Here is a 24,089-nt window from a genome sequence, read left to right as displayed (position 1 = left end):
ACGCAATCACCACTATCGCCCGCCCCCCCCCGGGGCTGCCACAGCGGGCACGTCGCGTGGTGCGAAGCAGTCGCACAGACGCGCCTTGCAGCAGTGCGCCGACCCGGCCATCGGAGAGCGTGGCCTTTGCCTCAAACCCTGCCCACCAGTGCCTCGCTGGTCGCATCACAGCCGCGCCCATCCACGACTACACCGCCGGCGTCAGCAGCGATACATCGCACTGACATCCCTACGCTGTGGGTACTGGATCTTGTCACGGCCGGAGGTAGTTCGGCATTAGCAGTGGTAGGGGGTGGGGGGGGGTGGAAGCGGCCGCTTCGCTCCTCCGCACACAGACATAATGTGTGTGTGTGTGTTTGTGCGGGGGGGAGGGGTGGGGAAGTGCACTGGACCCTGAGATGCCGCGCACGGTGAGCTGTTGGCCCTCCGCTTACCTCCGTCATCTGTCGGCTTCAAAGGAGTGAAAGAAAACAAAGACGCGTGACGGAACGCTGCAGCGACCGTGTCGAAGCACAGATTTAAGACAGCGAACACGAGGCAGGAACGGTAAAAAAAAGGTTCTGCAGCCGTCAATCATGGAACGGATGCACAAGTGTCACGTCCGACATCCCATGCAGGAAACGGCGATGCGCGGGTTGAACAATATGTACTTGCCAACCATTTGAAATATCATGAGTGGTGCAATGCTGGCTAGGCAGATTACCGCGACGCGCCACCAGCAGCTCCACGAAAAGAAAAAGTCTCTATCGAACGTGTCGGGCAACACGACGACGGCGAGGAAAAACATCAGCAGAGACACCACCTCAGAGCACAAGAAGAGAAAGAAGCGAGCACGGCGCTCTCGCCAGAGAATGCGAAGATGCGCGGTGGCGCCAACGATGGCCAGCTCGGTGATGAGGAGCGATGTGTAGGCGATCGTGACAATCTGGAACATGTCCGACTTGAAGAGCTGTAGCGCCATCAGCATCATGACCCCTCCTTGGAAGAACGATGCCCACACCCACTGCAGAAAGGTGCGGGTGTTCATGGAGCGGGCCTTGAGCAAATCTTTGTAGAGAAACGGGTACTCGTGCACGTCCGACTCGTTGAAGTCTTCGTCGAGCACCAATGCGAAGGCTGGCGCCATGGTAAATACGGTGGAGTACCCCATTAGTAGATAACCGTTGAAGACAGACATGGTCGTCCCGGCAAACAGCACCGAGAAGACCGTCTGCACAACCGAGTAGACGATGCCGCGGTGCATGATGAACTGGCTGAGTCGGCACGTGCGCTGGTACGAGTTCCGCCCATGCCACATGATCAGTCGTAGACAGTGAGAGAACTTCGTAATGGAGAAATCAGCGGCCATGCTTGCTTGCTTCCCCTCCAACCCCTCAATACCGATCCCCACGTTGGCGGCCTGAATCATCGACACATCGTTGCCTCCGTCACCGATCGCCGCGACGCGCGCGTCACGACAGCTATCACGCATTACAGTAACCACCGCAGCCTTCTGCGTCGGGGAGCATCGCGCCACTATAACCGAGTAGGCGGTTCTGGCCACGTCCGCGAAGAAGGAGGCGTGGGAGAGGCAGTACGCCAGGGCGCTTCCATCCAGAACCAGCGTCCATGGCGGCACTATGCTGCCGCACGTCACGCCCCAGCAAAACTCCTCCTGCAGCTCGTGCAGGCGGTGACCAATGTCTGCCGGGGCCATCCCACACAGGTACTCGATGCGGCAGTGGCGGGGAATGAGCCGAGTCGAGCGGCCAATGGTGATGGCAGTCTCGACCTTGTCACCCGTGAGCATCCACACCTTGATGCCACACATGCCAAGCGTCTCGAGACAGACGACAACGTCGTCTTGCAGCTCGTCCTCCACCCCCGTCACCCCTGTCAGCGTCATGTCCGTCTCCAATAGCTTCATCGCCGCCTCGATTGCTGCTGCGCGACCTTCACCAAGGATTGAAATGGCGGCTTCGTACTGCTGCAGGAAGGCGCCGAGCATCTCCTCGCTGAGCGTTCGACTGGCAAACACGAGCGTTCGCAGGCCCATCTGCGCCAGCTCCTGGCAACACTCGTCCAGCCACTCCGATTGGCGCACCACCGACGCCATCTTCACGTCTGCGCCTTTCATGTAGAACTTGACGGTCTCCTGTGAGCTGCCGCCACTGCAGCTCCCAGTGCGCTCGCGCAGGATGATGCCCATGCACTTCCGCTCCGACGAGAACGGGAACGTTTTGACGATTGTGCACGTGTGCAGCTGCGCACCGCCGCCAACGGTGAAGGCGATCGTTGTGAGATCGCGATAGGTCAAGACAATACCGAGGGAGCGGCAGAACTTGACCAGCGCAACCTCGTCTGGCGAGGAGGCTTGGTAGTCAGTCGGCTGACTCCTCATATCGGTTGTGGCCGGCACAGCCGCAGCCGCACCGCGACCCGGTGCCGTTGTTTCGTCGTCGGTACCAAGGGCCAACGGCTCCTCCATCACCACTGGGCTCACATTGTGGCACAGGACAATGGCTCTGATAAGGTCGCCAACGCGCTGCACATCACGGCTCCATTGCTTCGAATTTCTCACGCTGACTCGCGCGGAGACGTTGCCGAGCATGAGCCGAGCCCCGGCTCCCCAGTTGCCTGTGCCAAAGTACTCCTGCAGCGCGCCCGCCAGCTGATCAGTGAAGCGGTCCGTTAGCACCGTGTCCGGTCCCACCTGCATCACGCGAAACTTCATCTTGTTCTTTGTGAGTGTGCCGGTCTTGTCGGAGAAGAGATAGCGCAGCCGACCCAATTCCTCCGGAAGGTTTGCGTTGCGAGCCACGGCGCCAGGGATGTTGGGGTCATGCGACATATCGTACGAGTACCAGAGGCGGCCGACGTCTACGTTCACGCGCATCGAGATGGGAATCATGGACGAGAGGAGGATGAAGAAGCGCACGAACATGACGGCAAAGTCGCCACGGAACTGCTGTTGCGCTACGAGAAGAAAGGAAAGGATCAGAAGCAGCGCGAAGCACAGAACCGCGATTAGGTTGAGCTCGCGCTCGATAAGGCCAAGTTTGTTACGCGGGCTTGTCGAGTTGAGGGCGCTGCGCGTCTCCCTACCCGTGTATAGGACGGCAACCACCAGCGTCCCCGTCGCCACCACACACGACGACCAGACGGCATTCTCCATCGTGATCGACTCGCTCTGTCCGTTGGCCAGTTCGAGGGTGCCGGCGAAGCTGTAGATGTCTTTGTGAGGCGCGCCACAGTGCACGTTGAAGCGCAGCGCACCAAGTTCGGCGTATCCTAGACCCTTGGTAGAGTTCAACGGGTAGCGCAGCTTCCAATCCGTTTCGCCGTCAAGTTGGTCGGTACGAATGAACGTCGTGCCGGACTTCTCGGAGGTGTGCAACACGACGCAGTCGGCCGGCACCCGTTGATCTTGATGCAGGATGAGCAGATCTCCTACCCGAATGTGTGACGACCGCACCGTGACCACGTCGCCGCCGCCTGTGAGTTTCTCGAACACCTCGACGTTGGCGATGCGATCGCGCCGGAATCGCTTCCACTCATCGAGCGCGTCCTTCATCAGCGAGAGGCACACCACCATTACTAGCGGTGAAAAGTAAGTGAAGATGAAGCCAACTTTCAGCACTGGAATGACCTGCGAGAAGGCCAGAAAGAGGTAGAAGAGGTTAAAGAAGTTCTGAAACTGACGGAGCAGCGCCAGCGGCAGAAACGTGGAGAGCGTGTAGCGACGGTTGCTCACCGCGTTGCTCGGATAGCCGACCGGCGACCATTCGCCAGGGAAGTAGCCAAACGGGATTTGGCGGTTGTCGAGAGACGGCGCGATCGGCAGATGTAACATTTCCCGCAGCCACCGTCGCACACTGTGTTTCTTCTGCTGTGGAATGGCCAACACTGACGCCGCCGCGCCAGTGCTGAGGGAGTCGTCAAACACGAAATCACGTGGCCGACAGCAGTGCCGCTGTGGCAGCTGAGGACCATGTGCGCTGCTCGTGGAGATATTGGGGGTGCTGCTGTTGCGACTTCGCGCGTCTTCATCAGCACCGTTGTGCAGCGCCCGGTAGCGTATCTGTCGCATCCTGTTATTTTTTCGCGTGTGTGTGTGGGGGGGGGGAGGGGGGACAACCTCGCCCGCCGCGCACGTCGGTCACCCGAAAATTCAGAGGAACCGCTAAGGCAGATGAGGAATCACAAGACTGCTGAGATGGCCCTAAAGGTGCCGAAAACCACCTAGGGAAGCGGAGTTGCGGGAGTGAGTTTCGACGCAACTGGTAGGCGGCAATAGGCGGGGCTATGCGATCACGCAAAGGCTGCTTTTTTGTGTGTGACCGGCGAGCTCTGCACACGGCGAGTTCATAAAATAGCACGCAAAAACACACACACACACACAAAATACACGACCAGTGCGCAGGTGGGAGAACGCCCTGATGCGAAGGGAGACGTGATGGGTAGCTGTGATGTGCACTTCTGCTCTGAATGCGCAGGGGCGGGCATGTGGCACTGCGTCCAGTTCGCCTGCGCCCAGTGACGGCACAGAGAACAGGGCGATGAGAGGGAAGAGGGGGAAGAGCGGGAGGTGAAAGCCGGCGCCACCATCTCTCGGCTTCTGGCGAGACCGAAAAAAAAAAGGCGAGCAATGAAGGTCCGATGTGGAGAAGTCGAATCGAGGGTTGAGTGCGTGCAAGGGTGGGGAGGGAAGGTTGGTGTGTGTGTGCGCGTCCATTTGAGTGACTGAGATGTGCGTGCGAGGTCCGCGCCCTCCCCCTTCTCCGAGCAGCTGCCATGCACCTAGAGAGAGTCAGGAGAACCAGCCGACACAGCAAGAGGACATCCAAGAAGGCTGCTGCTTCTTTTTTTTTCCACACGTCACCACCACGACCTTGCAAGTTCCCTTTCCAACCCCAGCTGCGGGACTCATCTCCTAGCTTGGTGTGGGGTGTCAGCCGCACCGCAGGACAAAGTCCCCCTTGCTGGTTGCCCGAGTCTCTCTGGCACTTTTTAATCGATCGCACAGGCCTTGTGCCACACAGAGACACGGAGGGGGATACGTAACAGCTATCCATACAAACCGCGCTCGATGCGATGAGCCAGAGAGGACAGTGTGGCCTTGTATACTTTTACGTGTGTCTGCATTCAATCTTCGTCTTCGCCGACCGCGTCACCGCCGGTGGCCGTCCAGATCTTTTCATAACCGCTGAAGTCTGCCTTGGAGGTTGGGTTGATGATGGCCAAGTAACCCTCGGCAGTGGGTGCCACTGCCACCATCCATGGCTGCTCCAGCAATGTCGCGTTCAGTTCGAGCACGAACCCGTTCACGCAGGCGGGGACTGTGTACTCCGTCCCGTCCGAGAGCACAATGCTGCAGAGTTTCGTGTCATTCTGGCAGACTAGTGCGTTCTTTTTTTTCTTGCCTACAACTTGGATATTCTCCGGCGAGATAGCGGTGCGACCCTTGAAGAACGCCACCTTGGCCACCGTCACACCCGCATCAGCGGGCGCGCAGCGCCGCACAAGTTCATGATTAGGATCGAGGCAGAGCACGCACAACCCGTTGCTGTGCTGGAGAATGCGGCAGTCGTTCCCCTTCACCTTTTTGCAGTCACGGATACTGAATTGGTGGTAGTAACGCTCTGTGAAGTAGTCGAAGGTGGTCGACGACGGCAGGGGCACGTACGACCAGTTCGCTGTCGCTGCTGCCGCCGCCGTCGCAGACCCCTCGGCTGCAGCGGCACTGCCAGTGGGTAGGGAGGCGCCTAGCTGCTCTGCCATTTTACCTCGACGACACGCCAGTCACAAAGCACAGGCTCGGGCGGGCTGCAGCGATCCCTTCCGGTGCAGTGGCTCACCATAAGGTGCTCCTCCCCTCTTGGGAAACCGACGGCGGTGAGGCGACAAAAGGCTACCATGTTATGGAGAAGAGGAGGAAACAAACAAAAAAAAAAGGTAGAGATGTGCGCATGGCTGTAAAGTGCGCTGGGGCGCTGGCATGATGCGGAGCCGCAAGCTGTGCTTCTCGCCCCTGAAGAGGATGTAGGCGCTGAACGAAACCAACAGCACCAACGAAAAGAGCCGCTTTGCCATGCCTAAGTCGTGCAGCAACCCTGTGCCACGGACAGAGGAGAGGGGCATGCAAGTTGCCCATTCCCGGTCTTCTCGTCCTTGTCGGCTCTGCAGAAAAGCCTGTGTATCCGAGCAGGTGGAATGTAGGACGTGCTATCCGCTGTTAGTGTACAGTGAGATGATAGTAACAGTCGTCATGCATGGCCTACAGCTCTGGCACAAGCACGAGCCGAAAGTGCTCTCCAGGGCTACAGCGCTCTCGCGCCCACCATTAACCGTGCTTCTGCTTAAAACTGAACCGTTTCTTTGCCAGTGCTGCCTCGTAGGCGCTGCGCAGGTGCGAGTTACGTGGATCACGAACGTTGGCCTCCACCACGCGGTATCGCAGGTTGAAGGGGACGCGACCGCCGCTCCAATTGGACAGTTGGCGCGCCATTTGAAAGCGGTCCTTGTTGGATGCGCCGCGATTGGCAAGCATCTCCTCCTCGAGCACCGAGCGGCGACGCCTGCGAGCTTTTACGCCGCCGCGTTTGCTCGCCTTACTGTCCTCGAGGGAGAGCGACGAGCGCGCCGCCGCACGATCCGCCGCGCGTGCCTCCCGCAGCTCCGGCTCCAACGAGTCGAACTCTGTAAAGACCGACCCGACAGTCGAGGCCTCTTCCATTCGCACGCCAACGGGCACAACGTCAAATGGGGTCTCATATAGGTCCATTAAGCGGGCGCGGCGTTCCTGTTCCACTGGTGACATGCCCGGTAAGGGAGGCGGTGCTGTCGCACTTGTTGATGCAACCTCTCGTGTAGAGGCAGGTGCGGCCCTCGCGACTTCCACGGCGTCCTCTTCCTCATCCTCCTTCAGAAGCTCCAGCCAAGGGGAATCTATGCCGCCGCTAACGGTGACTGGGACCTTCATCGGCACGTTCGACGACGCGCCGACTTCCACGCCCGCCGCCACCTCGCCATGAGAGGAACTCACCGCGTCTCTGCCGGTGACGGTCGAATCGGCGACCGTCTGTGGCTCACCCACCGCGGAGTCCTTGTCCTCACTCAGCGCACGCAAGTCAGCGGCAATGCGCAGCCGGGGCTCGAACGCTTCGGCCGAGTCCCACTCGTCGGCGCCTTTCAGCACAGGGTTGTCGTTGATGAGATCTTTCTCCAAATCGAGCTTCTCCGGCGGCGCCGTGCGAATCACGTCCACTGCGGACCCAAATAACGAGGAGCCTCGCAAGCATTCCAGCTGCTCGACGAGCTGTGCATCGTCGGTGCACAAGACGAGGCGAGTCTTTGGCGCCTTGAGTGAGCTGAGCATTGCTAGGACGAGAAGCAGCTGATCGTTGTCGCTGGAGGACGGGGAAAGACCGAGGGCGTCGAGCATTTTCTGGTCCACTTGATTAGCACAAATGCACTCAGTGAAGTGCAGGACACGCGTGCGCCGCCCCGCGCCTGCCTGTCGCGAAGCGGCAGGGGCGGAAATCATAGCGAACAGCCCGCGCAGTCGCTGCGAGGCTAGAAACGGCTCCGCGCGTGTCATTTGCTGCAGTGCCGGGTCAAAAGTGACGAAGCGGTCGGCGTTGGCGACCGACTCCGCGAGCTGCAAGAGACACAGGTATGGGACGAGCACCAGCGACGGCGACGCGGCACCCACCGCGAGAAACGCTTCGGAGGTCTCTACGAAGGAGGTGTCCAGGACGTAGATGGTTTCGTAAGGCTGCACGAGACCCTGAAGCGCGGCCGTGCTATGGGCGATGCTATCGTCGCCGTCCATGCAGTAATCGCCAAAGTGCGGCAGCGTGCCGACAAGCCCCATGTCCAGCTTTGGCATGTGGGTGCTGATGTCGTCCAGGGCGCGCTCCACCGCGCTTCGGCCGACTTGAGCCCGAAAGTAGCGATACGAGGCCGTGCACAGGTCCTCGTCGAGAAGCACCAAGTCCTCCGGGGTTGCTGTCGGTCCGTGTGCTTTGGCATCGAGAAGCAGCTGCTGAAGCGCCTGTGGCCCTAGCCGGTGAAGAAGAAATTCGTAGAACTCTTTCTTTTCAAGCGCGTTGCGGTAGTGAAAGAAGTCCACGTAATCGTATTTCCAGTACGCCTCCACCACCTTCACGATATCGTAGTCCTCATCCAGGCGAGCGCGCAGGCGCATTTCTTCCAGCTGCTGCTGGAAGAGCCGAAGGCGATCCTCGGCACAGTCCTGAACAGCCACCAGGACCGTCGCACGCGTTACATCGAGCGGCCGCAGTTGCGCCTCCTCCATTCGTGTCAATGTGCGCAAAGCTGCCGAGGGTTGGGTAGCTGCCAGTGCGGCGATGAGGTAGTGATACAGCTCCGGTGTCACCCCGCCTTCCTCGACGAGCCTGCGGCGGAAAGCCATCGATGTCGGGTCCGCGTACAAACGCCACACCTCCCCCTCGCTAGTGCGCTTGCGCACCGCCGGAACACGGCCGCTGCCCGTGCGTTCGCGCTCATGCCGGACGTGCTCCTCGTAGTCCTCAACCAGAGCCACCACCGCCGCAGCGTTGTGCCGCGCGGCGCTGTCTTCGAGTTTTGCGAGGAAGGAGGGATGCAGGAGCGAGTCACGCAGCCGTGGAAGAGAATCGCCGCCAATGCGCCGCGGCTCGTCTCCAGGCGCATTGCTGCTTTTGCCAAGACAGACCTTCGTGAGGCCACTGCTGATGTGTTGCTCCAACTGAGGGAAAATACGGTGTGCGCTATCGGTTGGCCAGCCAGTGACAGCGCAATCCGCGAGAGCCTCTGTAGCAGAGACAGGCAGTGTCTCCAAAAACGAGCGGACTTGCGCGTTCGCCTCCACTCGCGGCGCCAGTTGCTGAAAAAGACAAAAAAAACGCCGCAGCTCAGCTTCCTCAACAGGAGTGGTAGGCTGAAAATGACGCAACGTAGTTGTCAATGAAGGGGAGGCAGCTGCTGTTGTTGCCGCCGCGTTTTTCGCTGTGGTGTCTGCTGAGGGGAGCGCAAAGCGTTCTGTGTAGAGCTCCAGCACGGTCAGCGCCATGTCCTCTACGCGCTCGTCGTTTGGCGAGAGGGCCGCCACTCGCAACAACCAGCTGAGCGAGCTCAGCGTGTCGTGCGCCCCAAGCTGCGCTTCTTGCCAGTACTTGAACCAGTCGAACGCCGAGCTAAGGTCTTTGCCGACCGCGCAGAGTCGCATGTACTCGTACAGGCTCTGCTGTCCCACTTTGTGATGCCGCACAAAAATGCTGAACATCTCCTGCGTATATCGATACGCTTCCTGCTTGCTAGCGAGACTCGGCCGGAGCTCCACAATGGACGTGCTCCATGCTAGCAGACGCGCACAGTGATGATCTTGCAGCAGGTGATTTGCCTGATGGAGTGTGTAGGCAATGTACCACGGGCGTGGCTCCTTGTACAGCGCCGTGCGCAGGACATCCAGTCCCTGACAGGCACTCCAGCGCCTGAACACGTCGCCATAGTGGGTGCGCTTCTTGAGTCCACCCCACATTGAACAAAACTCGGGTGCGTATCAAGAGAGAGGAAGGGAAACAGGGGTGTCGCAAAGGCTTGCCCACGCACCAAGATGACCATTCCGCAAAAAAAAAAGAAAGAAACGGGCTGCAAGGCGTCCCCGCTCGTGCGTTCTCTACGTATATGTTTAGCGTATTGGCGTTGATGTCACACAAAGAGAAACAAGAAAAGAGAAGGAGTCGCAGTGCAGTATCGGCGAGAGATACGAAAGAGGGGATGATGGGGTGAGCGAGTGAGCGAAAAGGCATGCCTCTAGCGGCCCTCTGAGGGCAGCAGGGCCGATGAGAAGCACGAACAACTGAAGCGACATTCAAACAATCGCAAAATGTCTTCGGTAAGGGCAAGCGCAAAACACTCGGAGAGAGAGAGGCATGAGTCCGTAGAGATGGAGAGGGGGCCGATGTACCCCCTCTGCATTGACACCCTCGTCAAACTCTGGTTTCCCGTGCGCTTATCCTCATACGGCCGCGCGTTATTCACCTTCGTGGCTCAACGGAAACTATGGGGCATTTCCGCGCCGCATGAGAGCAGTAGAAAATACTTGTCGGGGATATATCGGCAGTTGATGTTGAGGAAAGCGTTTAAGTACAGCGTTGTGAGATGATCGACTCGACAAACAACACACACACAAGAAAAAAGAGAATCAACCGTGGGAGAAGAACGACATTCGGAGACGGGTACGCGCGCACACGCCCCTCTCTGTTCGCTGACCCACCCACCCACCCACCCACCTACACACACACACGCACACACGGTCAAACAACAACACCCGGCGACGAAACAGACAACGAGAAAAATGAGAAACAGCAACATCAACAGTATCGCTTTCCTTTCTGTTTTCTTTTTTTTTTGAGTCGTTGGTGTTCGTGTAAGAGAACGACAGACCAGGGGAAAAGAACCCAAGACACCAGCACCAGAGCCACAACGCGTAAAAGAGGACAGATATGAGCACGAAAGAAAAAAAGGCGAAAACCTAACAAGCCAAACCCACAACAACCGGAAGCGAAAAACAACAACGAGCGAACAACAACAACGAAGATACAACAGACAATACCGGAAAGAGAGAAAGAGCGGAGGGTCGACTAACGGTCGACATGGAAGAGAGAGCGAGCGAAGAAGAGAAAGAGAGGTTAGCAGCATATCACACACACACACACACAAAGAGCTACATAAACGAGCGAGCACATCACCAAGAAGGCATGCGCTAAACCATCACCAGCACGGTAGCCCCCGTCAAACGAGGAGACAGAGATACTATTTGTTTTTCCATTTTCAACGTAATTCCAATTTTCTTCCATACAACACGACGCAATCACCACTATCGCCCGCCCCCCCCCCCCGGGGCTGCCACAGCGGGCACGTCGCGTGCGTGCGAAGCAGTCGCACAGACGCGCCTTGCAGCAGTGCGCCGACCCGGCCATCGGAGAGCGTGGCCTTTGCCTCAAACCCTACCCACCAGTGCCTCGCTGGTCGCATCACAGCCGCGCCCATCCACGACTACACCGCCGGCGTCAGCAGCGATACATCGCACTGACATCCCTACGCTGTGGGTACTGGATCTTGTCACGGCCGGAGGTAGTTCGGCATTAGCAGAGGTAGGGGGTGGGGGGGGTGGAAGCGGCCGCTTCGCTCCTCCGCACACAGACATAATGTGTGTGTGTGTGTTTGTGCGGGGGGGAGGGGTGGGGAAGTGCACTGGACCCTGAGATGCCGCGCACGGTGAGCTGTTGGCCCTCCGCTTACCTCCGTCATCGGAGGATAGACAGACGGGCAGAGGTAAAGAAAAAAAGAGAGCTCTATCCGCAATACGCGATCCGTTGACCAAACGAAAGAAAAGCTCAGCAGACACTGCACAACATTAAGCACCAGATAGACCACGAAAACGGACGAAAGGGCTAGAAGAAAAAATCACAAAAAAATACAGCACCACTAAGAGCACGGTGTTACCATACGCCAGAAAAAGCGCCAAGCATCAGAGATGCACACACAGACACACGCACCGCCTACAAAGAGTGTTACCCGGCGAGTGACGTGCGAGTTCAACAAAAACCAACCCACCCACTCCACACACACATACATACACACAAAAAGGAGACAGGGATAGGACCGAAAAGACGGAGTCCATCGATGAGGGGAGAAGGCGATAGAGGGTGAAAGAAGACTGAGAAACATGAGGAAACGGTCGCATGAAAGCAAGGGAGCAGGCCACCCGGCTCGTCCGCCCTCTCCGTCTCCTTCCCCTCCTCGCGAAGAAACGGCAGGTGTAGCATTGGTGTGGACACGTAGACGCCCATGGAAAAGGGTGGTGATGGACTGCCGTGAGGGGAGGGGGAGGGCAAAAAATACAACAGTGTAGTGTAGATGAGTGTGACTGCGGCGACAGAAAGACACGCCTGACAGCACGCAGCTTCCGGGGGGAAGGCTGGCCTCTTTCTTATGCTTGTCCGTACACACGCGTTCGTTCGCGTGCGCGGGTGTGTGTGTGTGGGGGGGGGGAGATGAGCAGCCCGTCACGTTTCATGGCATCAGGAACAAAACGAACGGCGACAAAAAAAGGAAAATGGTGCGTGTGATGTCCGCTGCTGCTTCGTGGGCGATGATTCAACGACTTAGTGCTCAACGTGCGCTTTTGTGTGTCTGTCTGCAGACCTCAAATAAACGAAAGGCTTGCTTCGCGGATGTTCTCAAACGGCTTGTCTCTCCGTGTCAATGTTATTGCATGCTTTCATGGATAAAGAGGGCGCTGGTTCGTTTAGGCATATGCATATATATGTGTGTTTGTGTTTCATGTACTTCCTGCGTGCTTGCGGGGCGTGTGCGTGTCTGAATGTAAGTGCGTGTATCACATACCCTTCTCTCGCCCTTCCTCGCTCGCACCTCGCTTTCTATTTTCTTCGCTCAGCGCCTTTGAGGGGGGGGACAAAATGAAAAAAAAAAAAAACATCAGACAAACACTCGTTTACACAAAAACACCAACACATTATCCTCCCTTTCGCGAGTTTATTTCCGTACGTGTGGCAGCACACAAGCGAAACAACAACAGCAGGCGCGCCCGTTTTACGGTAGTGTTACTTAATAATAGTCAGATGAAAAACTGAATGGGGAGAAAAGAGGAGGACGGAGGGAGGGCAAAAAGTGGACACACACGAGGAAGCACGGAAAGAGAAAACGGGTGGTGGCACTGCCGCCACCACCACACGCATGAGAAAGAAGGAAGGGGAACGAGTAACTCACACGAACCAAACGGCACCACCATCACAAACGCACAAAAACACACAACGGGGGAAAGCATCGACGATACGGACAGGAAACTATACCGACAGATGCGAAGCGAAGAGAAATGAGGGCGTGCGAGACAACGTGCGTACATCAACAAGCAGGAGCACGTCAAGACGCGGGAAGAAGGGAAGCAAAGTAAAGGAAAAGACCACGAGAGAAAGACGAGAAAAACCGGGGTAGGGGTATGTACTGCTGTCGCTGATGTCAAACACATTTATTGCCTTCGGAGGTCTTATGCTCGTGCTCTAGGCCACTCCTCCTCCCCATTGTCTTTACGCGTCCGCCCACTTATTTTATATTTTACTGACCGCACCACTCACACTCATACCTTTACTGGCTCGCTCACAGACTCTCGCGCAGCAGGACGTGCATTCCCTCCTCCGTGGGTCTCTTTTGACCGCACTCGCACTTCCTCTCTTAGCGCCATAAGTTTCCACGCCGACACGAACAAAGGGGAGCGCCGTGGGAACGACTGTCGAGTCTCGGATGTGAAATAAAACACCAAGAGCGACGGCAAGCAAGCAGGCATCCGACTAGAGGATATTTTGTTATCCAACTGCTCCTTGCACCCCGTGCAAAGTCCACAACTACACACGCACCTAAACACAGTTCACCCGGCCATTGTCGCGCGACGCCCACATCCTGGTCGTCGAGGGCGGGCCGGCTGCAGTTGCACCGGGCCGCGTCCAGGGTCCTGCTCCACGGCAGTGGCGGGGGTGTCCGTGCCGCGGGTAACACGGTAGGGGGAGGAAAGAGGTGGGTGGCCGGCGTACATGCCGGGTGAGCTCGAGCAGGAAGGCGCCTCAGGCCGCGGCATTCCACAATGTGATGCGGCGACCCTCCACATGGGAGTCTGGAGGACCCGACGGCGCAGTTCGGTGATCGGGTGGAGCTCCACACGCCTACGTGCACCTGTTCCTCATCAGCTTACACCAGCCGGACGCAGCAGATGCCGTCAGTCGCGCATATGCGCACTTGGCGGTGTATCAGTGTGGCGGATCCCCTCTTGCCTGTGCCGTCCGTGGCTGCTGCTCTGCTGACACCCCGCTGCCTTGCATGGGCATCATACACTATGCCAGCTGCACCCGAGAGCACCTGCGCGCAGTGCTCGCGTTTTCGCGCTCTCGGGCCATCTTCCACGGGCACGTCCTTGTCTTTGGAGGAGGGCTCGCTGCCTGCATCTGTCGACTTCCGCCATTATAGGTGGATATCAATACAGAAACCAAAAATAGAAACCGGAAACAAGGAAGCGAGCTCGAGCGGTGGGTGTGGGTGTGGGTGGGAGGACGTACGATTCATGCGAGAGAACGTGCTGTTTATGCCGAGTGGCCCTTTCCTTTGCTTTCGTTCACGCGATCGTCTGCATCGCGCACGAATAAGCGAGCAGCAGCGAGTTTATGGAAGGCGTCAGTGATAATGCCCACCATCTCCTTGCTCTTGCTCTCGCCACTCTCGCTCATCCCTCTGACTACTCACCATGGCCTGCGCTTGCTTCGGCTCTTGTCTCCTGCGCATCCATTTCGCACAGGGAGCGGCAGCGAGTAGAAAACCAAAAATAGAAACGCGACCACGAAAACAAAAAGGCAGCAGCTCAACCGCCTGGCTGAGGTTCGCGAAATCAACATGGTTGGAGACATCAATCGTTCGCGAACAGGCACACGCGTGAACAGGAAAAAAAAGAGAGAAGGCACGCGATGTAAGGGGGAGAGCGAGAGGCCAGAAGGGGCGTTCCACAATGTGTCTGTGTATGCATGTACGGTATCCCCTCCTCTTTCGCTCCCTCGTCGTGATTCCGACATCGCCTGCTCACATTGATGCTGGCAGAGGGGGGGGGCAGCTTAGCGCTACAAGAAGTAGCGTGGAGATGCAGAGAGAAGACGAAGATCAAAGGAAACGAGAACACAGGGCCCAGCAGAGACGAGCCCAGGGAAAATATAGAAACCAGCGACGCACAGTAGGCAGGCAGGGTGGTGTTGATGCACGTGTATCGGGGGAGGGACGAGAAGAAGCAAAGGCAGATCAGGAACGGAGATGAAAGGAAGTACGAAAAAAAAACGAACACACCAACCGAAGCATCAAAACAACGAAGAGGTGGCGGGCGGGCCTTAGCCGGGGCAGAGCGGAGACACACACACACACACACAGACAGTGAAGGTACAACGAAAAGCGCAAGGGGGCAGCGAGCAGCAGAGCATCTTGCACGGCCGCGCAAGGTCTGACACCGGTGTCTTCATCTTCGCTTCAACTGCTGGGCTCATGCTCCTCTTACTTTCGCTTAACGTACCGCGCCACTGCCGCGCCGGCAGCGGCGAGAGTGAACAGGGACAGCACCACCGCAGGGCTGACCAGTCGCAAGGAGGACGGGGCAGCTGCAGCCTTCCGCTTGCCGTTAGTGGACGTGCGCTGCGCCGCGGCAGCCGCCTCGGCGTCTGCGTTTGCCTTGGCCGACCGCGACATCTGGTCTAGGCAGTCGCGAAGGGTTTGCTGCATGGGTGTGAAGGAAACGCCGAGCTGCTCCTTGGCGCGGCGGTTGTCAAGGCGCTTGCGGACGCCCAGACTGCGCCACAGAAAGCGAAGATTCACGCTGTTCCACAGCACTACCGTTGCAATACCGAGCGTCACAAACGTCCACGCCGTGTGCGTTGGGGGTGTCAACTGCGGGCACAGCTGCTTCATCATGCGGCACAGCTCTGGCAAGCTGACGCACTCGTTGGAGATGATGATGCGCTGGTCCCGCACCTCTGCCACCTCCAGCGCACGCACGTGCGCGTCCGCGACGTCGCGCACGTCTACAAAGTTCCAGCTAAGGTTCGGACAGAACGGAAAGTACTTGGAAGAGTTCGCGAGCCCTTCGATGGTGACCATCGCCTCACTTGTCTCGTCTGTCAGACTTGGACCGATGGAGATAGAGGGGAGCAACACCACCAACTCCACGCCCATCATCTGCCGCAGCCGCCAGGCCTCCCGCTCGAAGACAAGCTTCGCAAAAGGCAGCGGGTCATCCTCGGGGGTAGCTACGCTGTTCCAGTTGCTCTCATCAAACAGTCCCGACGGAGGGTCGCATTCCGTGATATGCACAATCGATGACGCGGCGCCGGTGAGTACGACTCGCTTCACTGTCGACTTGCCGGAGAGGCGAATGCCATCAAAAAGAGCTCGGATCGCCTTGGTGTAGAGCGCCACCAGGTCCTTCGCCTGCGGGGAAGCGCTAGAACACCCACAGTGAATTATGTAACGGCAACCGCGGATGGCATCACGCAGCGAGTTGGAGTTTGTGACGTCTGCCTGCAGGATGGTGAGGCGCTGGGCCACATCGCGGCTCGCGCCGTAGAGGTCTATCTGCTTCTGCTGTCGCGCGGCATCCGGAACCGTCATGCGTACGCTGTACCCTGCATCGAGCAGTTTGGCCACAACGTGACTCGCCAAGTATCCACTCTCGCCGACCACGAGAACGTGGATCTTCATCTTCGCGGCGCGGGCCTTCTCTTTTTCGTTTTCCGTGGAGATTTGATTCAGGATGCTACTGGGTGGGATGACGCGTGACCCCTGCCCCAGCGGGCTTGTCGCCGTCACGTCTTCATCAGAGACTTCCGCATTGCCAGCGTTCAGGTCAAGAGCGCTGCCGGAGAAAACCTTTTGGAACGTGTGCGCCCCAGGCTGCGGGCGGACCGGCTCGCCGGATTCAGTGAAGAAGTCTGCGCCAGGGCCCAGCAAGTGCGGGTGCTCTACTAAGTTGGAACGCAGAACTGTGTCCATGTCCTCGAGGGACATGCAACTACCTGAGAACACGCGGAACATTTTTGTTTCGATTTTTTTTTTGCTGCTGCTTCGCCTGCCCACGAACCGATGTATCGCTATTTTTTCTTTGTTTTAATTTGGCAACGCCTCTGGCTGGCTTTTCAGGTTACGTAGCCGTCGGAGCGCCGACTCGCTCAAGTTGCACGTGTGAGAAGCACGTGACGGCACACCTCGGCGCAGATGCGGAGAGGTGACTAGACGGGGGGGGGAGGAAGATAGGAAGGTGTGCGTGTATGTGACTTCAGAGGACAAGGGTGCAAACAACGCGAAGCAGCAGAAACGAGAGAGGAAGATACGGGGCGACAGTAATGCTCAACGAATCGGTTGGAAAGAAAGCAAGCAAGACAGTGATACAAACAACAGAAGTGATACGCGGAATCCCGGCTGGAGTGATCGAAGGGGTGGGGATGGTGGTGACCGTGGTACGGAGAGACACCACAAACAAACGAAGGAGGGAGATGCCGATAGCCAAGACAAAAAAAGAGCGACAACACCGATTACAACGACAGCGTAATGATGACACACACACACACACAAATATATAGAGAGAGGGTGTGCTGCAAACAACTCCAAGACAGCAAGACAGACCACAAGAGTGTGGACGACCAAGTCGCGAGAGAAGTACAATGAGCAGAGGTGTGGGTGTGCGTGTGAGTATGAGTCTGGTGTCGTATCGTATTTATATTACTTCCGCCTTTTTTATGATGGCTTGCGTTCCTGGCAGCTTTGCGGTAGCCTGTGCGTCTTTTGTTTTCTGTTTTTTTTTTTTTGATAGAGAAGACAAAGAACGTTGCTGCCCAAATCCCGAAAGGCCCAGCGACTGTGCGCTGTCACCCTCTGAAGACCTCTTGGTGGTTGCTCGGCGGTACCGCTTCTTCTTGTTTGGTTTCGCGTACCGAAGGCAACGACAAGAAAGAAACAAGAAAGGATGGTAACACACAGGGAAGGTCCTTGCCAGTGCTCCTCCGACGCCTACTCGCCAATTCGGGCACACACACTCACGCGAAGAGAGTAAGATTAATAATAATCAAATAGTCAACAACAAATACTAATAAAGGCGCCCACACACAGAGCAACGCACGCGCTTCTGCGGTACGCCTCCTTAGGCACAGAAGGAAAGAGGGAGAGGAAAAGGGAGGAGGAAAGGTAGACGCAAGGGATACAGTGAAGGGAGAGAGAGGTGCGTGTGTGCAAACGACGGGCCGGCACCGTCACGACGTGTCGAGAGGCTTTGACTAGGAGGAAAGGGGGAAATGGAAATGAGGACGGGATCGCGCGTGTGGTTTGACATGGAAGGAGAGTTGCGCACCGGGATGGGTGGGTGGGGAAGAGAGGGTGGAGGGGAAGGGGGGAACCACGCTGTCCAATCGAAAGCACTCCACGAACCCAGCAGCAACCTTTCAATCACACCACAATGTTCTCTGGGCCGTGCGAGCAGACGCGCAGTATTATCGTATATATGATGGTTATCGGGTGATGCAAAACCGTCAAAAAAAAAGGAGGAGAGGGGGAAAGATGACAGTCGCGCTGCATGAGCCTCAACACCACCGCACGCGCACACCGCGCATTGCACGAGGTCCTTGTTCGTAAGCCGATCTCCAGAAGCACGAGTAAGAGACCGACACAAATTTTTTGAGCACTGGGGCTTTCCCCTCCACCTTCGTTAATCATTGGGTTTCGGCACACCCAACTTTCTCACGCGTCATCCACGACAGGCAACTTGCTGAGATCGTGAGCAGCATCGCACGGGCCTTTCGAGTAGATCCTTTGCTGACCCTCGTGACGACATCATCTTTCCGACTTTTGTTTGTTTCGGAAGCAGCGCAGATGGGCACGTGACTGCTCATGCACGCTAATGCACATTCTTCCTCTCTGCTCTGCAGCAAGACATATATATATATATACAGATAAGAGAAAGCATGACATGCTTGTAGAAAATGATACAGGCAGAGAGAGACACATTTACTGGTGTGTGGTAAAACCGGAACTCAGAACAGGTAAGGCGCACCGCCGTACAGGAAAAACTCAGCGATTTGTGCCACACAAAAGACACAGCACACGAAAGAACTGAAACATACCGACCAGCGCCTCGCCCCAGCACGCATCTCACTTTGTTTCCTTCGCTTGAGCCCTGGCTCGCTGACTAGGCTTTGATTTTTTTTTTGGACTGCTTTCCCTCCGACGTGTCCACTCGCTGCCGCACAAACGTGCGCTGCATTCAACGCTACGCCCCCGGGGCTGCCACAGCGGGCACGTCGCGTGCGTGCGAAGCAGTCGCACAGACGCGCCTTGCAGCAGTGCGCCGACCCGGCCATCGGAGAGCGTGGCCTTTGCCTCAAACCCTACCCACCAGTGCCTCGCTGGTCGCATCACAGCCGCGCCCATCCACGACTACACCGCCGGCGTCAGCAGCGATACATCGCACTGACATCCCTACGCTGTGGGTACTGGATCTTGTCACGGCCGGAGGTAGTTCGGCATTAGCAGTGGTAGGGGGTGGGGGGGGGGGGTGGAAGCGGCCGCTTCGCTCCTCCGCACACAGACATAATGTGTGTGTGTGTTTGTGCGGGGGGGGAGGGGTGGGGAAGTGCACTGGACCCTGAGATGCCGCGCACGGTGAGGTGTGGCTCCATTCGTCATCAGGGTGGTCTGATACTCTAATGATCAAAAAATACAACCTGCGAATCTTCCTGTGGGGGCTGATTAGAGTGTCTTCGTCGAATATCCGCGCGCGTCAGGTGCTGCGGAGGAGGAGCATTTTCGGCGTCGTCGCACATGGATTGCAAGAGCTCAGCACCGCAGGTCGACTTAGCCCAACCGCCGCGCGACAAGCGGCGGCCATCGCCACCTTCACGGAATGCCCGGCGATTGCCGGAGCGCGATATCCGCCGGCCACGGGCTGCCTCTTCTCGTCCTCGCTTCAAAGACCACCGTTTAGACGCCGGGGTGTTGCCTAGGACGTTGCCGTGATCCTCTGCACCGTCATCCAACCCAGTTCGCTGACTTGCGCTGGCCATCAGCTCCTCTGCCGACGATATGCGGGTGCCGCTCAAGTCTTCCTCCGTGACAATAAGAAAAGCTTCTTTCTCGCGCCGCTCCACCAGTGCCTCACCCACTTCGTTACCACCGTCCTCCAAGTTAAGCAAAGCCTCGTTCAACTTGTCATCCATCGTTTCCGATAAGGTGCTAAGACTATACACCGTAGAACCGCAGTTCCGGCGGTGTTGAAGAGATGCACGCAACGGTGGTGGCGCCGTCGGCCGTGGCGCTGCATCAGAGCCGCAACCGTCCTTCTGCTGCGGCTGTGAGGGGAACCTGGGATGGGAGACAGCCGCGACAACGCTGCTGCGCTCCCGCGCGGCAGACAGCGACGGTGAACTGGCCGTTTCAGCAGGTGCGTTCCGTGTTTGCCCCCACTCCGCCAGGATGTTCGAGGGCGAGCTCGCCGTCAACAGGGTGAGCTGCTGCTGCGGCTGCTGTTGCTGAGATCTCGTCGTCGGCGTAGCCGCGTCCATTTCGCGCTCCTCCGCTGCGGCACTCGACCTGTAGCCGAATTCGCTGCAGTGGGGCGAAGATGTCACCAGAACTTCCTCCGCATGGGTGCGTCTCTCGCTCTCGACCCAAGGTGATACTCGTATCGCAGTTCCCTTCGTGCCCTTTCTGTCGAAGCCGCCATAGCGTAGTCGATTCGACTCGCTGATGCTTGCTGTGTCTGCAGCGGCCTTCGTAAGGCGGTAAGCGTCTCTATCGTGCATGTAAAGAGTCAGCTGCTCGGCTTCCTGTAGCATCTTCGACTTTAGGAACTTCGGCACGGCTGACCACTCGTAGGGGCCCGCGAACCATAGCGCCGTAGGCACCGCCGTCATCGTCGGCTGCGCGTCAACATTGCTGACGGCAACCCCTGTAGCGCTCGTGGATTTCGAAGAAGAGGTGATCCACACAAAGGATGCATGTTGGACCAGTTCGGCGGCATGCCCTACACGGACGTGCACTGCCAACAGGCGTACTTGCGCCTGAGTGCCAAACTCGAGAACATCGCCGTGTTGCAGCCATGTGTAGCTTCCACGCTCTGTGAGAGTAGTGCTTTCCCGCTCGCCGGCTGCTCCACTTGGCACGACGCGAATGGGGCGACCCTTACCGCAGAGTCGCACGCGCACCCCGGCAAAGGGCAACGTAGCGGCGTCGACAGGAACGACGCCATCGTACGAGGTTGAGGGAAGCCCCTCTATGCACCACGTTGTCACCTCCAGCAGTGCACGCGACCAGGCGCGGTCGTTTTGCAGCGACGAGGAGAGAAACGGCGTTTGACGGCCGAGATGTACAGCAGGCGATACGAGAGGTCGCGGCGGAGCACTAGCGCACCCGCCGCTCTCTGTGGAGTTGGCCGTTGCTACAGGGATGCACGGTAGTTCCAGAAAAGTCACGTCCTTGGCGGCGGCAGCGGTGCACGACTCCGGTGAAGAAGAGCCGCAAAGAACGAGGAAGAGCCTCGTCACTTGGTGCGCTGGCGCCGTCATCTAGCCGCACAAGAAAAATAGGTGGGCCGTAATCAGCGGAATACAGCAGCGACAGGGGAGCAACGGTAATACACGCACGGTTCTAGCTGGTAGTGAAGGTGATAGAAGTGGTCGGCACTGCAAGTGCGAAACAGTGATAAATAGAAAAGAGAAAGACAGCACACCCACAGAGACAGACAATAAACGCAACACACGTTGAGCAGGACACAAGACAGTGACAACACCCATGCAGTAAAGAAAAAGAAAAGAGGGGATGGGGGGAGAGTGGCGCTACGAGTGCGATACCACCTACTTCAGATAAGACACGTGGCGCCGTCTGCAAGTGAGGTGCTGAAGGATATCCACGTCAATGCCCAAAGCGGAACGCCGCACTCTAAATCTGCCCTGAACCTTGGGCACCAGTACGCAGCCTTCAAATGTACACGGTGGACGACCCTTGCGAGTCGGTGTCGCCGTTGAGAAAAATACAACGTGGGAGCAGAGAAGTGTAGTTCGCGAACGTGCAAAAAAAAAGAGCGAACTGAGATGTGCCGCTGATGCACTTCTGCCCAGGCACATGTCCGTGCGTGGACGCGAGTAATTGGAGATATTTGGTGCATTAGCGCAACACCAATGGCAGCAGGGAGGAGGGAAGTGAAAGGCAGATCACATAAATCACAGAGTCGAAGGAAGACGCAGCAGAGACAAGCAGGATAAGAGCTAGAGGGCGCATGAACATCCTTTTGTGCGCCTTCACGTGCGGCTTTCAGGTCGGCGATCTCCGTGCCGGTGGCAAAGACCCAGAGAGCGCCTCTGATTCAGCCTCGGGAAGTAATGCGTGGGCACCGTTCAAACAAGCTCTAAGAGAGAAATTCCAGCTGTTCGCAGCTGCTCTCTTCAGATGAGTTTGCGTTTTTCTCACAGCTGCAGATGTGAGTGCTGACAAAGGCAGAATAATGACACCAGGCCGTGGCACAGAAAAGGAAAAAAGAGGGAAACGCGCCCGAGGCCCTCACTGACGCGCTACAATGCCATGATTCTGTGTCCTTGCTGGGACACAGATTCCTTCTAATTCACTGCTGCTCAAAATACCCTTTCAGTTGTTGAGCAAAACGTCAATGCTCTTCGTCCAGGCCTGAGCCGCTTTCACAAACGGTGCCGCCGTGGCTGCCAGCGCAGATGCGCCGCTGTGACGTAGATTGGCTGAGACGCTCATCAACACAAGGTTCGACTCGAGGCTCACCCCGACACTGCCCCCGGCCATGTCTTTGCCGAGCAACGCACCCTCCAGCAGCATCTCGTATAGCTGCATCCGTTGGACAGGAGACGAAGGCAGGTGGTTGAGGAGCGTCACGTACAAGTACAGTCGCTCTGTCTCTCGATCAAGCGTGACAAGCACCTTCAAATCGTTGGCTACGGGGACGACGCAGGTGTCGTTCTCAGGTTCAAGCACCAGCGGCGTGGCGGACTCGAAGGCCTGCGTCAGATACTCCAAGGCCGTTTCTGCCAACTCGTCAATGCTGGAACTGCCGCCATGCTGGCGCTGGTGCAGCGGAATTCGCGCACGGCGAGATGCAGCTGGCGCGAAAGGGTGGTTGGCTTCGCCACGCGGGCAAATGTCGACGCCGCGACGCGCCACGTCCGTCCGTGAACGTTTTTCACTTTGCGCCTCGGCCAGCGAGAGACGGGCCGCCTGTAGTGCTTCATCCTTATCGTGCAGCTCGTACTTTAGACCGCGAATCTCGCCCTCCATCGAGTGAACCAGTTCCTGCAGCTTCGCCTCCTGCGCGGTGGATTCCTCGTGAAACCGGCGTCGCTCCTCTCGCAGCAGGTCCAGCTCCTTGACGAGCTCCTCCTCCTTGACGCGCCACCGATCTGCTGCAGCTCTCTCTGCGTCCTTGACGCCCTCTTGCGCCATTGCAACGGCCGCCTTCAGTCGTTTCACCTCCTCCTCGTGCCTCCCATCCGTGCACGCCTCAGCCGCCTGCCGGGCCACCACTTGGAGTTGCTCACGCAGCCGTACGTTGTCGAGAGAGAGAGCCGCCACTTTCTCTTCCAGCTCGCGGTAGTACACGTGGAAGCCGTCGCCATCTGCGTTTGGGGCGGATGATGCCCTCCCTGGAATGACTTGCGGTGTGCTGACCGTGACGCTAGTAGTGCCTGCGAGTTCTGGCGGAGAGGAGTAAGCCACGCCGGCTACCACGCCCCTTCTCCTGCAGGAAGCTGCATCGTAGGCCTCGCACTCGGCACCACCTGTCAACTTGTTCGGTGATAGACACCTCAGCGGCGGTGGTAAAGCGCGAGGGCTGCTGATCAGCTGCGGAGCCCCCACGACCCCTGTCGCCGCCGACGCGGACAGCCGTGGCGATGTTTCAGCGAAAAAAGAACCGTCACCTCGAGGGGAGGTGCGAGTGCCTGTGTCCTGCTCACCACGAGGGAGAGCAGTAAACGAGCTGGAACAGCCCGGTCCACCGTGTGCGCGGTGGAAGGGCGATGCTCCGTCCACGGAGATGCATTGTGCCAGTGCTGCGGAGGACGACGATACCTGCTGCAGCCGCAGAATGGCTCCGTCGAAGAAGCCGGCATCTTTCCCACTCATCGTGTCGTCGAGTGCCACGCTGTTGAAGGTGAGCAACTGCTGTGCAGGATCGATTCCTGCGGCTCGCTGGAGATAGCGCTTCACCTTGCGCACAGTGAGAAGCTGGAGATCGCCCTGCATGACGAGCTTGTACTTGTAGCCATCGACGTCGGATAGAACGTAGACACAGGTGGTTGGCGCCGCCGCAGCCGCCGAGGACTCCATGGTCACAAACCGAAGAGAAACGCGAGCGGTAGAAGAAACGGAAACAAAGACTCAGTAGATGACGTAGCTCTGACCCGCATGACCGTCTCAGACACACACGCACACACGCGCAGAAGGAATCTTGGAGGGACAAGAATAAAAAACACTGTCACCCACACAGGAGGACG

General features: G+C 57.7%; 6 protein-coding genes across 6 annotated transcripts; all 6 read right to left on the bottom strand.

Moving 5' to 3' along the window:
* Positions 1–595: 595 nt before the first annotated feature.
* On the bottom strand, positions 596–4,069 carry LINJ_34_3000 (putative aminophospholipid translocase; the record flags this gene model as incomplete). Its single annotated transcript, XM_001468621.1, has 1 exon — positions 596–4,069. The coding sequence occupies one exon, from the start codon at positions 4,067–4,069 to the stop codon at positions 596–598; it is 3,474 nt and encodes a 1,157-aa protein (XP_001468658.1).
* A 1,055-nt stretch (positions 4,070–5,124) lies between these two features.
* On the bottom strand, positions 5,125–5,760 carry LINJ_34_2990 (conserved hypothetical protein; the record flags this gene model as incomplete). Its single annotated transcript, XM_001468761.1, has 1 exon — positions 5,125–5,760. The coding sequence occupies one exon, from the start codon at positions 5,758–5,760 to the stop codon at positions 5,125–5,127; it is 636 nt and encodes a 211-aa protein (XP_001468798.1).
* A 562-nt stretch (positions 5,761–6,322) lies between these two features.
* Positions 6,323–9,523, bottom strand: LINJ_34_2980 (conserved hypothetical protein; the record flags this gene model as incomplete). The annotated part of the gene is made up of 1 exon (XM_001468762.1): positions 6,323–9,523. The coding sequence occupies one exon, from the start codon at positions 9,521–9,523 to the stop codon at positions 6,323–6,325; it is 3,201 nt and encodes a 1,066-aa protein (XP_001468799.1).
* A 5,567-nt stretch (positions 9,524–15,090) lies between these two features.
* Positions 15,091–16,623, bottom strand: LINJ_34_2970 (conserved hypothetical protein; the record flags this gene model as incomplete). Its single annotated transcript, XM_001468763.1, has 1 exon — positions 15,091–16,623. One exon carries the CDS (start codon positions 16,621–16,623, stop codon positions 15,091–15,093), a length of 1,533 nt encoding a protein of 510 aa, XP_001468800.1.
* A 2,657-nt stretch (positions 16,624–19,280) lies between these two features.
* On the bottom strand, positions 19,281–20,489 carry LINJ_34_2960 (conserved hypothetical protein; the record flags this gene model as incomplete). The annotated part of the gene is made up of 1 exon (XM_001468764.1): positions 19,281–20,489. The coding sequence occupies one exon, from the start codon at positions 20,487–20,489 to the stop codon at positions 19,281–19,283; it is 1,209 nt and encodes a 402-aa protein (XP_001468801.1).
* Positions 20,490–22,215: 1,726 nt separating this feature from the next.
* Positions 22,216–23,922, bottom strand: LINJ_34_2950 (conserved hypothetical protein; the record flags this gene model as incomplete). The annotated part of the gene is made up of 1 exon (XM_001468765.1): positions 22,216–23,922. One exon carries the CDS (start codon positions 23,920–23,922, stop codon positions 22,216–22,218), a length of 1,707 nt encoding a protein of 568 aa, XP_001468802.1.
* Between the last annotated feature and the right edge of the window lie 167 nt (positions 23,923–24,089).

This window comes from Leishmania infantum, chromosome 34, assembly GCF_000002875.2.
Source record: "Leishmania infantum JPCM5 genome chromosome 34".
Taxonomy (NCBI): Eukaryota; Euglenozoa; class Kinetoplastea; order Trypanosomatida; family Trypanosomatidae; genus Leishmania; species Leishmania infantum.
Note: the sequence above shows the minus strand (reverse complement) of the source record. Positions and strands in the feature narration are given on the sequence as shown.